Source organism: Pristis pectinata, chromosome X, assembly GCF_009764475.1.
Source record: "Pristis pectinata isolate sPriPec2 chromosome X, sPriPec2.1.pri, whole genome shotgun sequence".
NCBI classification, from domain to species: domain Eukaryota; kingdom Metazoa; phylum Chordata; class Chondrichthyes; order Rhinopristiformes; family Pristidae; genus Pristis; species Pristis pectinata.
The window spans coordinates 2,930,848-2,944,182 of NC_067450.1; the positions used below are offsets into that span (position 1 = coordinate 2,930,848).

The 13,335-nt window shown below is 40.4% G+C and overlaps 1 protein-coding gene across 8 annotated transcripts in view; it reads right to left on the reverse strand.

Moving 5' to 3' along the window:
• Nucleotides 1-2,728: 2,728 nt before the first annotated feature.
• The window catches only part of LOC127566980 (polypeptide N-acetylgalactosaminyltransferase 6-like), a 55,777-nt gene continuing 45,170 nt past the window's right edge, over nt 2,729-13,335 (reverse strand). For 7 of the 8 annotated variants that reach the window (XM_052009565.1, XM_052009558.1, XM_052009564.1 and 4 more), the window contains 5 exons: nt 12,808-13,008; nt 10,492-10,623; nt 9,199-9,300; nt 8,018-8,170; nt 2,729-6,876 (listed from right to left, as the gene is read on the reverse strand). In XM_052009565.1, the coding sequence (XP_051865525.1) occupies nt 6,763-6,876; nt 8,018-8,170; nt 9,199-9,300; nt 10,492-10,623; nt 12,808-13,008 (702 nt within the window). In that variant the 3' untranslated portion in view covers nt 2,729-6,762. The remainder of the gene's footprint in view (nt 6,877-8,017; nt 8,171-9,198; nt 9,301-10,491; nt 10,624-12,807; nt 13,009-13,335) is intronic. The other variant, XM_052009566.1, reaches the window with a different exon arrangement.

Below are 13,335 nucleotides of genomic sequence, written 5' to 3' on the forward strand. Positions count from 1 at the left end.
TTTAAAATCACCAAGTACTGAAATAAGTTCAAAACCCAAATGAAAGCTGAATGCTGCTGCTGGCCTGTATGGACATTTGCTGTTAAAATATTTTGTTGCCGACTTGATCTATGCAGCTGCTTAAGTACAGGGGTAAACCTCAGCCTCCTTGCCAATTCTTGTCTAAAAGGCTGTCAGAGATACAATCCAAGAGTTAGCTGGTTGCACAAGTTCTGCACTACTAAACATTCAGAAGGTGTTTTGAAATGTTCTGCTGCAAACTGAGCCGCAAAATGACCCACAGGCAACTTGATCACACAGAACCAGATGAGGTCTGTTTGACCAAACTAATGGCTGCTCAACCTCCCATTATACAGTAATGTATCAACATTTCTACTCACTGAACTGGGAAAGGCTCACTAAGATGAACAGTTTCAGCATTTTTTATGCCTGCTGTGCACAGACACTTTTAACGCTTGGTGGTTTCATTTTAATACTTTTAAATTTATGGAATAATGGGAATTTGCCAATTAATTTTTCAAATGGGAAAGACACAGACTGTATAGTGAGATACACAGTAACATTTATCATCAGGTTCTGTAATATTGCTGCTAATATAGGAAAAATTACAGTGGAATTCAACTCAACCAACAATTAAAAATTCTGACAACTTATCCTATCCACCCCAAATCTCTGAATGATGCTAGCTCACCACTTACATACAGTCCTAATACAGTTTGTACATTCTCTCCATGTCTGCATGGGTTTCCTCCAGGTGCTCCAGTTTCCTCCCACATTCCAAAGACGTACGGGTTAGGAAGTTGGGGCATGCTATGTTGGTGCCGGAAGCGTGGCAACACTTGCAGGCTGCCCCCAGAACACTCTACGCAAAAGATGCATTTCACTGTGTGTTTCGATGTACATGTGACTAATAAAGATACTTCACTTTAATGCTGCTCTTCACCCTCTTTACCTTGGTCAAGTGGCTTTTATTCATGTGTGAATCTGAACAGTGAGGTTTGATTGTGGGGGTACATTCCAGTTGTTCACTTCTGCTTTCCCCATGTTTGATCTCAGCAAGGTGTGTTGTTCAGTATCAGGGAATGGGAAATCTGAACGATAGCCATCTTCCTGTATCTTGATGTCAACGCAATTGGCTGATTGGTTGGCATCAGTGACAACACTCTTATCAGGTCAAAAGATTGTGGGTTCAAGCCACACTCCAAGACTTGAGCACAATCTAAACAGTGTAACTGTGCTAGAGCTGCTACCTATGGACAGTACATCGAAGAAAGTCTTTTTCTTCTATGGATGCACAAGACCTTAATGTACTTGATAGTTATTCCAGTTTACTGGGTAATATTTTTTCCTTTAACCACCAAAAAATGGGATTCATGTAGACTGCTGCTCGATGGCCATCATGGACTCAGTGGGCCAAAGGGCCCGTTTCCATGCTGTGTGGCTATGACAAAACAGGCAATCTGGTCGTGTAGCTCATTAATGTTTGTGGGATCTTATTATGTGGAAGTTGCTGCTGTTTTTGGCTGTAGAATGTGAAAGGTGCACTCTTTATAACCGTATATTGTGTGCCCCTCTTCTAGTTGACACAAGTTCAAATAAGAACATTGTTTTGGCTGCTAATTTGTGAAATGAGTAATTTAAACAATGAGCAAACAAAGTACAGACTAAAACAGCATGCACAAGTTGACAGTGATTAACATATAAATACAAGTAGCCAATATGAGGATTAGAAGGTTTTTGAGCTTTGAGTAGATTGGAGACCATTTCCCATTATTGTATGTACATTCAAAAATCAATAAAGGCATGCATGCTAGGTATTAGAGGGAAAAGTGACAGCTGTACTGGATCAACAGGCTCTTAAACTATTTGTATCAAATTGTTACTTTCCACTGAGTTCTAAAACAGCTGCCTCCTTTCTGGAAGTTAAGATTAGGACTCTTGCAACCCAAGTGATAAGATTGGTGAAACAAAAATTAAATGCTTTAAACAATCTATCTGTAGGTATTAAGCAGCAATCATAGAATCAAAGGCAAATGCTTGGCTTGGAGTTTGGCAGGGATATTGTTTTTGTCGTCTCCTGGGAGCTCACCTAAGTGACAGTTCACGGCTAGGCCAAGCAGGGAGTGTACCAAGTTACCGGTGTTGCAGCAGAACCCAATCTACTGTTGACTTGATATTCATCCATTGTGGCAGTAGTCACTGAAAGAAAGGGGAATTGACAGATTCCATCCCTCCCCCACCCCACAACCATAATCCAATACATAGGCTATATAGCATCCAGCCATAGTCCCCCTCCCCACCGCCGTAGTCCCAATACAAAGGCTACTTGTTGCATCCCGCCAGAGTTCTCAAGATTAGCACAGGTTAATTATCAAACCTGGGATCTCCTTGCTCAGGATAGCTTGGAAGTGCACCAGGTTACGTATGTCGTTACTAAACTATCTGGTGAGCTCTGAGGTTTGACAAATCCAATCATCTCATAACCATAGTTACATGCTGAAGGACCAAGAATATCTGTTCCTCAAAATTCCTTTCCTAGTGATTTACTCCTTGGCAAGGGTACAGGGAAACAATGATTAGTGTTCAATAGAACTAGGGCATTCAGTCCTCAAGCTGTAATGTAACTCTCCTCTCCTTCACATTCAAGCAATGTCTGCAGTCAGCAGTCAAGACCCCAGTTGTACCATGATGGATTAGGGAAGGGCAAGGATGAAATAATGAACAACACTTTCACAAGTCAAACATGATTTTATTATTTTAGCAAGTCATTCGAAATCAAATCTGGCAAAACAACACTCAGCAGTGCCCAAGTGGAAAACATTTACTAGAACAATTCAAACAAAAGAAATTGCCTTTTACAGAAAGTTCAATTCTGACATTTTTTTTTACCTCCTCCAATTTTTTTCTCCTTCATCCAGCAGTGACTCGTGCTGGATTGATGGGCACCAATGGCCCTCTCCCTCAGTCATGCTTTAGTGAGCTTACACAATAAATGTCAGTGGGCAATTCAATTTCCCCTAGTACAAGTCCACATCTTCACTTACTGGAGTAGGTCTTAATGGACAAAGATAACAAATATTTATGTAGTGCCTTTCACAATCTCAGGATGTCAGAAGTGCTTTACTGCTAACTAATTACTTTTTGAATTGTAATCATTGTTATAATGCAAGGAAGGTGGCAGTTCATTTGCACACAACAAGGTTCCATAAAAGACCAGATAGCCTGTTTTAGATGTCATTAGGGGATAAATATTGGCCAGGGCATCAGTGACCAACAACAATATTAGCTGATTTTCCCATTTGCTTGAAAGTAAACATTAAATAGTAGAGGTCCATCTGTTGCCCTAGCTAACAAAGCACAGATTGAGAAGTGAACTCTTGCCCTTCCTGATCTTTAAGACACAGCATCAAAATATGTGATGCATTTATTCACAAAAACAGAGACACTGTCGTGCTTCATTAAAATTCAGAGGCATTCTTTAATACAGCAAGACTCAGGAGGGATTTACTGAATTTTTAACAATTATTAACCTTCTTTCCTGCATTTTAAAAGAACGGCCTACACACAGAAGATGAAACGCTTATACAATTGTTAAGAAAGTAGTAAAGTATTGAATGAATTTTTCAGAACTACAGGGTTAGAATTCAATGGAGGTAGATATCAGATTCAGGAAATGGAATTCAAACCACATGTTCAATTTTCAGGAAATCAATATTCGGTTCAATAAATCAGGATAAAAACTGGAGTCACAAGATGGGGGTGGGGTAGTGGTGGTTGTGTAAAAGTAGCATTCTCCTGGGCACATAGGCCAGAATCTGGTACACAAGTATTACTCCTATTTGATGCCTGATAACACCACCAAATATTCTATACAAACATGTAGTAGGCTGCCCAACTTGAAACAACTGAATGTCTAAATGGAACATTCACAGGCCTTTGAATAGATGGTTAAATTGATCGTGATTTGCAGTATTATAGGACGAATCATAGTTAGCTCAGGGCGAGTAACTAAATTTACTGTAGTACAAGAGGATCACCTTTATCACTGTGAAATGAGGACAAGAGCTTCTTTGGTGCTAGATTAATAGTGGGATACCTTTGCACATATGCAAAAGTGCAATCACAAGGCAGAGACTTCTCTAAGTCAGAGTATTATAATAAATTCAAAAAAGCTTAGAAAAATATAATTCAGGTTTTGTTGCTTCAATTCCAAAGTATGACAAAATTTAAACTAGGTAATCCCGAACCCACACTCAAAAGAGTCATATGTAGTCTGATAATTCAACCCACCAACTCAGAGAAGGCTGAAGCTGCAATTATTACAGCTTAGGGACTAGATATTCCATAAAGGAACCCAAAATCCATTTTGGCTGTGTCTTGACACATATATACAGCTCAATGTTCAATCTATTTTAAGCATGATAAATTATCTTAAGTTATACAATTCCAATGTGCAGACCCACTTTTTGTTGATGTCGCTTATCTGTGGAAATGCAGCTTGGTGCAAACAGCGTACCGAAAAGAAGTCTCCTGTGTTTACCCGTAACATTGATTTCAATGCTCTTTCCAGAGAGAGCATATTTTGACAGTTCCAGAGTTCTGCAAGTCAATGACCAACTGGATGGGAGTGATCTAGGTATCAAAGCAGTACTGTACTTTTGATATGACATTGCTCCTAATGTACCTACGATGATTTATTAAAGCTGCCTCACATTTGGTTACATTCATTATCAAGTGTCAACTGAGCTCAAGTACAAATCAAAACAACACTGAACTAAGTTGCTCTGTGTTCCATTCTGCTCGTTTGTTGGATTTTAATTTGCAAATGTCCTCCCCTGCCCTTCGAAAGGTACTGGCTCTTTGGCACCAAGTCACCCTCTGCCATCTTGCCTAAGTGGTCATTATTCATGCACAAGTCTTGATGCTGATTGTTAGCAGGTTCTTTTCACTAGTGCCAGTGCTGAAAACATTTAACTTAACTGTAGTGTTCCTCCTGCCATCCCATATGGGAATTAGTTAATTCAGTGGAGATTGAGCATCAATTTGGGACTGTTCTTGGTGGGGAAGTTGTGGGGGAAAGGGGAAGACAAGCAGCTAAATTCTTTATGAGAGAAATGCACACTTGTGTTGGTTTAACAACATTTGTTACAAACATGCCCTGTTGCTGACCAAAGTTAAATACTTGCATAAACAATTTGCCTTCGGGATATGACTTAACTGCCAAGAAATTTGTTCATATAGCAGCATTAAACACACTGTACTGGCTTCACTGGAACCAAATTTCAGAAGCAGAGTAGAATGTGGAGCTGCTACCCTGAAGCATATTTGGTGCAAATAATAGGGGATTTATTACCAATCAATCTGAAGATCATCATGCTGCAGTTCCTACACTTCAAGTCATTCGTGATCTAGAGCCACATTTGACACCAGGAACAATACTGGAGGGAGCTGTCTATTAGCAAAAGCTGGGTGGAACACCAAAGGCAAAATTTAGCAATTGTACTTATCCATTTAATATTTCCTTCCCATTTGATACATTATCTTTCAGCAAATTCATAGGTGGTGTTAATAGGAAAAAAGTATATTTAAAAAAAGACTAATTTCACTTGGATAAAGGTGATTCAATGTTCCCCATGTTCTCCAAAACCCCTGTAGCAGCACTGTCCCTTTGCCCACACTGTAGGTCTTCCGAAGTGAAACCTTCCCTTCCCCCACTCCTTTCTCAATCTCTTCCTTTAGGAGAAATTCCTTTCCCGCCCTCACAGAGAAATAGCTGCTCCCTACCATCTTATCAGGTCCCTGTCACATAATTGAACCATGCCAAACTGCTCAAAATATGGATTTTAACAATATGCTGGGAATCATAATGTCGATGCCTCTTCAGAGTTGCAAACGGAATGAGAAAGCTTGCATTTATACAGCACCTTTCACTTCACTGCATACAGCATTTCACTGGCAATAATTGCAGTTACACAGATAAATTTTGCAGACAATTTTGATGTAGCAAGCTCCCACAGACAATGATGAGATCAATGACCAAACAATGCGATCTTCTACATCTATCTAAGAGGGCAGAGGAGGCCTCTGTTTAACATCATATCCAAAAGAATTGCGTTTTAAATGATTCCTTTCTCTACTCCAAGATTTGAGAAATTTCAAACCTCAGCAGGACTCTTCAGCCACAGTTAAATCAGGAATAGGTTGGAGGCATCAATTCGGAATAGTCCCCCAGTGCATCTATCAAATGGCATCAGCTCTCACAAACACAATAAAAACAGTAGATATCCCAAATCCAATTTATGTTAAATGCTAACTGAATTAACACTTCATCTTACAAATGTTTCATATCATGGAGGGTGGGGAATTATAACAAATAAACGCATTGTGATTTCTGAATGAACAATGTATTCAACGAGTGAGGGGATGGGTTACTGGTGGGGGGGGAGGGGTAGAAGAGATAAATTTGAAGGATACAGGAATTTTTTTTAAAGAAGGGAATAGCTCTGCAAGGCCAGAGAAAATTGAATAGAACTTTTCAAAATGTAGCAGAGATCCTTTCGATTCAATTAAGAGATTTCTTTTTTTTAAAAACAAAACAGGAACAAATCAGGAAATCTGATTTAGTCTATACCCAAACTGAAATTCAAAGTTACAAAAAGATTTGATGGTGAGGCCAGCTTTTAAATCTGACAACTGGTGCATTTTCCCCCACTCAGAATGACTCTGATAGTTCCCCAGGAGGCAGCTTCCTTCTTAACATCACTAGGTGAAAGACCACTGTTGGTGGAGGTCTGCAGGGTTGCACGGAACGGTGGATGGGTTCTTTCCTGATGCAGTCAAGCACTGATTAATGGCAGAATTTTTTATCAGGCCATTCTTAAAAACAAAAAGGAAAGAAAATTCAAGTTAAGCATCTGTTTCTCTTTCTCTTCCCCTCCACCCCCTTCCCACCTTCTCCAGATGTTGCTGACTCACACCTGGGTACAATTCCATTGCTGCCATCTTCTATCTTATTAATTTTATGATGTCTTTGATCAAAAAAGATCTTTTGGTGCTCAAGTCCCAGGGTGGCCTGATGCCTTGCTTGTCAAGAGGGTATATGTATATATACTTTAAAAGGAATTATAGTTTGTCTGAAAGCTGGTGATGAATTCTGGGAACAACCTGCAACCCAGTTGTAAATCCTAGACATGATACCTACCACAATAACATAAGTCAGGTATTCATCATTTTGCAGAGGAGTACACGCTGAACAACTGTCCTTCAACACTAGTGGTTTCTTTCTTCGTTTGGACATCAGATGCTCCTTCTCCATGTTTATTTCCCTCAATTGCTAAAGCTGGGAATACACAAGCGAGCTCTACCTGCAATGACAGCTCACCACCGTACAAGCCAAGTAGTCATTTGTTGGGTGTAGTCAGACACAGCGAGTCTGAACAGTTTATTGGTGGGAGCTGGTATTAGATGCTGGGGTGGTAAGGCATGACAAAGACATTGCAGGGCCGAGGTAAACCACAGCAGAGCCTGATCCTGTCCAACTGCTTCACATTTACATTTTCCAGTAACGGTAACAAGACTTAATTTCCCACAGACCACTGCCCCCCTCCCCCCCCCCCCTTTCCTTTTCTGTACTAGAGGCAGAGAAATCAGTTGTAAAAAGAACAAAAGACAAGGAACAGCCTCTTAGAGGCACCAAGGACATGATACTCAAGACTGAAACCCTCTTACCGATCAACTTGGTCACCGAGTAATGTGCCCTAGTACGATTGGGAAATGACCACATAACGATGGTCAACTCTCAACTTAACTCTGCAATTAGAATAGCTCAGGAATCCCATAAATCAACCCAGGTTCCTATTTCTGATTTCTTTGAGACTTGATTCACATCTTTGAGGTAATGGAAGGCAGCCATGGTGCCACACCCTAAAAGTGAACTAATCCTTCAGACGGCAGGGGAGGAAGTTGCCAATCCCCTCCCCTTTCATGGGCAAGACTCTTATTCAGATGCAGCACTTACATTTAAAAATTCCCAGTGTTCGTCTCCCGGCACTTTGGTATCTTTCCCTGTGTATTTACATTGCTGTAATAGAACTTGGCCATACATAGCACGAAGACACAGCTGCTTGCCGACATTGTGACGTATTTCGGACTGGGTTGTATATTCAAAATACTGAAATTGTTAATGGGGGAGAAAAGCATATTATTTAAACAGCATTGATGGCAGATCTCCAAGCACAACAACATTTATAAGCCAATCTATGGTGACTTTTCTTCTCCACCAATTTTCCCTCCCTTTCTCCTGAAGGCCTAGCACTCTGGCTGAGATAGGATTCCACAGGCACCAACCATTGTTTGGAAATCCTCCTGTGCACTTTAAGACACACTCTCCTCACCCCTCTACCCCCCCCCCCCCCCAAATAAAAGGGGCTGTTTAATGGAAGTCGATATTGTTATTGGTGGCATTATCTTACCCAAGTAATTACTCTTCACACGTGAGTCTAAAGAGCAAGCATTAGTGGACTCTTTGACCACCTAGAGAGTGGGCAAATGGAGAAGGAATTACATCCAAACCCCATCCTTCCCACATCCAAAACCACCATGCATCCATCAGCTAAAAGTGAGAAGTGGGAATTCTGTCCAATTTTCCCAATTGATTAAGGATCAAATCTAGGAAATCTTTGGTCTACTCACTGTCTTATACTGATGAGTCACAATAGGAAGTAATCAGCACATTTTTCCTCCCCGACTAAAAATGACAACTTGTTTACTCTCATCATCTTTTCACTCAAGTTAGCCAAGAATCGACTGCAAAACCCTTCTCTGCTTCACCTCCAGGGCTTGAGTATCATCTCCAAATGTCTGGTGACCACAATGGGACACAGCACTAAAGTCAGACCGTAGCTTTCTACAATTTGCATTGCACTATCTTGGTTGTAAGGTTTGGCATCTATTTGCTTTGTTGATTGTTGCGCTCAAATCTTGATCATCTTGTCTACCAACAGCCCTAGATCTCCCTACTTCAATCACAGCATTGGGATGTACCTTCAAATTCACCCACCTTCTCATATGTTTAGCATGGTCTGTGAAGTTGATTAGTTTATCTGACAGGCAAGAATAGACAATCCAGACACTAGTATGTCATCTGGACAGGTGCACGATTAAAACAGCTTGCTTTTACAAAAGATCATTGTCCGGTACCTGATTTCCTCCCATTCCGTGGCATGGGTACATTATCAGAGGTTTTCCACCGTGATTGTTTTCCCCTGCATCCAAACAGCTTCCAGTTCCCCTGTTTTTAATCTGTAAAATAACGTGCAGGTCATCAAATATTCAGCAATTTGTCATTTTAATAATCCGACAAAAGCAAATTGTAAATTTGCTGAATAGAAAGTAGAGATTGCAAAGGAGTAACCTCACTGAGAATGGGATAAAATCACCAATGCCTAGTACAAGTCCAATCCACATTGAAGGAATGAACCAAACCACTGTCTGATGGCTGCAAGACTCCTGCAATAACATTAGTTTGGGAAGTCTTAACCCTGTGCCTATAGAGCTAGAGCATAAAACTGCTCCAAACATGCAGTACAGACTTAGCAACTGGTGGCTCTTCAACTTTGAGCTGGTTCTGCCCCTTAACATCACAAACAATCTCAAATGCACAAATTGAACTTGGATTTCTATAGGGTTCATTACATGGAGAGATGTATAGTGCTTTATAGGACAGTAGGGACTGACTACAAGAAGGTGTAAAAATTCAAGGCTACCAGACAGAAATCTAAAGGCTGGGAGAGAAATCTTAAGGGAAAGAATTCTAGAAAATGGGATCTAAACAACATTGAGTAGAATTCACCCCATGTAAAAAAAACATTGATTAAGGAATACAGATTTTTAAACAAACATGGTTAAAAACAATTTGCTGTTCCAGTTTAAAAAGTATTATTATGGAAGCACTGTTAGTAGCTGTGGAGCCAAATGCTCCTGCCCAACCCCAGCAAGCTTGGTTCATGGATTTAAGTGCAAATGAGAAAAAAAAGTTAAAGTTATGGCCTAAAAGTAGTAATTTTGAGAAATGCACAGAACAGACAAGTTAACTCTCTATTTGCATTATCAAAGATAAATGTGCTCAATCCTTTTGCAGTTTTCCATATTATCCAAGGATTTAGTAGGAACGTTGTTAGAATGAGGATACTTCAGAATATTTACTGAGGTCCTGAAATTACACCATAAGTTACAAGCACCACAAACGCTAAATACAAGTTTCCAAATACTTCTTTCTGAAAATAAATTAACACCTTGGCCAAAATCAGAGGGGAGTTTAATCCAAGACATTAAAACATTTGCCCATTTCCAACCTGTGACATAATTTCAATGCCTGTTAAATCTTTTGATAAATTGTATTTCAAAACCTTATTTTTACAAAAAGTAATTCAGAACTACAATTCAGTCGTGTTTTATACAAAGCTTGTTAATTTAATGCATCATTTAACTCACCGCCCCGTAACGTATCGGAGAGAAATCTGGTATAAAGATTTCAGGATAGATATTTTGCAGATACCAGGTGAAGTTCTTGCACTTTAAACGCTCTTTCAACTGAAACCTTTCTGAAAGATCGCCAAAAGTTTTCTTCAAACAGAAAATAAAAGAAATGGATGAATCCCAAATCCACCATATGTTATAAATAGGAAAATATATATTTTTATATGGAAGTGAGTCAGTGATCCATTCAGCCAAGACTATGAGTGTGCAGAACATCTCATCTTAAAACATTAAAGTCCAAAATAGGTTTCCATGGGAGGCAAGCAGTTGCAAAGCAGCAAATTCTACCACAAAACACTTTTGTCCACCACCACCCCCCCCCCCCCCCATCCCAAACTTGGAAGCATATCCTGGAATCCTGGTCTAGATTAATAACTGAACAATGAGTTTTGGTGGGCCTTTTCAGGTAGGAATGGGTGGGGAAGGAGTTTTCTTTTTGGGGGGGGGGGTGGGGGGGGGTGGAGGAACAAAACAAAATACCTTATTAAAACTGGGCTTCACTCTATAATCAGAAGTGAATGTTATGCAGATATTTTTCTTCTACCCATTTTAGATATACTGACCTTAATATTACAATTTGGTTCAAGTCTATTCTCACACGGTGGTTAACCAAGTGTTCTGCATGTGCTGAATAATGGTCAGCATGTACTGGACTGGAGAGATGTAGAGACCATCAAACCAGATGGCTGTCACAGTGAAACCAAAACGCAGATTTTGTACAGTGAACAACATTTGAGGGGTGGGGTACTGGTAGTGGTGTAGACATTTGGGAGAAGATGGAAACATGATAATACAATGTAAATTTGCTTGCTGTCAATTGCAATTAACAGCAGTACCTTTACATTCAATGACAACAAAGTGGCTAGAACAATTGGCTGGACTTGGATATTTGAATCTTCAGTCAATAATGGTTCTTTTTATACATTGAAGATCCAGTCTATCCTTACTCAATATTTTCTTAGGTAGTCCCTCAAGATTGAGAATGACTTATTTCCAATCCGGTTCTGTGGGTTGTGGATGGGCTAATAAAGCCAACCTGGGAAGCACAGACTCTTCCACAGAATGAGGAGGTAGCTGATGCAACTGGTGGGTGGGTAGTTTATGAAGTTGTCTGATGCTTCTACCACTTACGCAGGGCCTCTCTGCTCCCAATCCATGGACTCGAAGTTTGAAATCCCGAATGCTCTTCCACCACTTTGAACAGGCATGGGTCAGAAAATTCCCAGGAGTCGGTAAGAAGATTACATTTCATCAATGAGGCTTTGAGCACATCTTGAATCTTTTCCTCTGCTCACCTGGCAATCTCTTTCCATGACAGAACTCAGAATGGAGTGTCTGTTTAGGGAGTCTGGTGTTGAGCATGCAAACAACATGACCTGCCCATTGTAGCAAAATCAATGTAACCAAGGCCTCAATATTGGGAACGTTGGCCTGAGTGTCCAGCAGTCCATTGTGAGATTGTGGTAAGTTCAGTAACAAGCTTGATGTAGTTGAGGCAACCCCACCTTCCCCATCCTGACCTCACCACCTATGCTGTCTGCCTTACTCCCACCCTCTGGCAGGAAACCCCCATCTCCAACACCCTTTGCATTTGCTGATCATACAGAAAGTGACTTCTCCAGTCTACGTTGTTTTTAAGCTTTGTACTGTCCCAATTTCACCTTAATCTATTAGGGACGATCTGTACTATACAGTTAGAAAACTTATTCTTCATACATCTCACATTTACAAATTCAAAGATGGAGGCAGCCATTTAACATTTTAATTTACCATCCACACAAAGCCTCATTTCTCTCCAGCCCCACCCACCAAACACACTCTCTGGCTTCTTAAATAGATGGAACTTGCATTCCTGTAGCACCTTTCACAGCCTCCAGATATTCCAAAGTGCTTTGCAGCAATGAAGTACTTTGAAACAGAGCCACGGTTGTAATGCAGGAAACTTGGCAGCCAATTTGCACACAGCAAGATCTCATAATAACGTTTCTCACGATGTTGGTTTGAGGGATAAACATTGGCTCGGACAAAAGTGGCCCATTCTGCTCTTCTTCTAACAACCAGTGGGATCTTTTGTGCCCATCTGATGTATATGGTTTAATGTCCTGTTGGAAAACCACCAGCTCCGATTGAACAGCTCTTTAACCCCTATGCTCGTGAGATTATAGGAATGGAACAGAACCTGGAAGGCAAAGAGCAGGGTCTGCTCCAAGTTGAAACGCCATTAACCTAGCACGAGGGAATAAGAAAAGTAACTGCAACCACGTCACCCACCTCCCGGGCCATCGTCTCCGCCTGCTGGTTCCTCCTGTAAAAGAGCTCCTTGTAGTGATCCATCCAGACCTCAGCCAGACGTACTTGGTTGCGTGCAATTACCTGCACACCTTTTGGGAAGCTGTGTGGGCTCTTGGTACGGAACACATGGCCCACCACTGAGCAGGGAATGATCTCCAACTGCCCGCCACATTGCCAGACCTAAAAAAAATTAGACAACATGGTCGTTAGCCAATGGTGAACGTTAAACAATGATTTAAACACAGAATTTCCTTTATTATTCATTCACTAATAACTTTCCAGTAAATGTATTAACCCCTGACATTCTGGAGAAAGACAAAGGGAACACTTAATTTTTTTTGTCATTTAAAAAGGAAATCCCAAAGATTTTATCTCTTAAGAATAAAAATGTTCATTATCGTGAAATTATGGCCATCTAACATCATGCTTAAATATATATCCTTGTTTGAATAGTGATTGAAGACAATCCAATCAGAGGGAATGGACTTTGAAGAGTTAATGATTCAG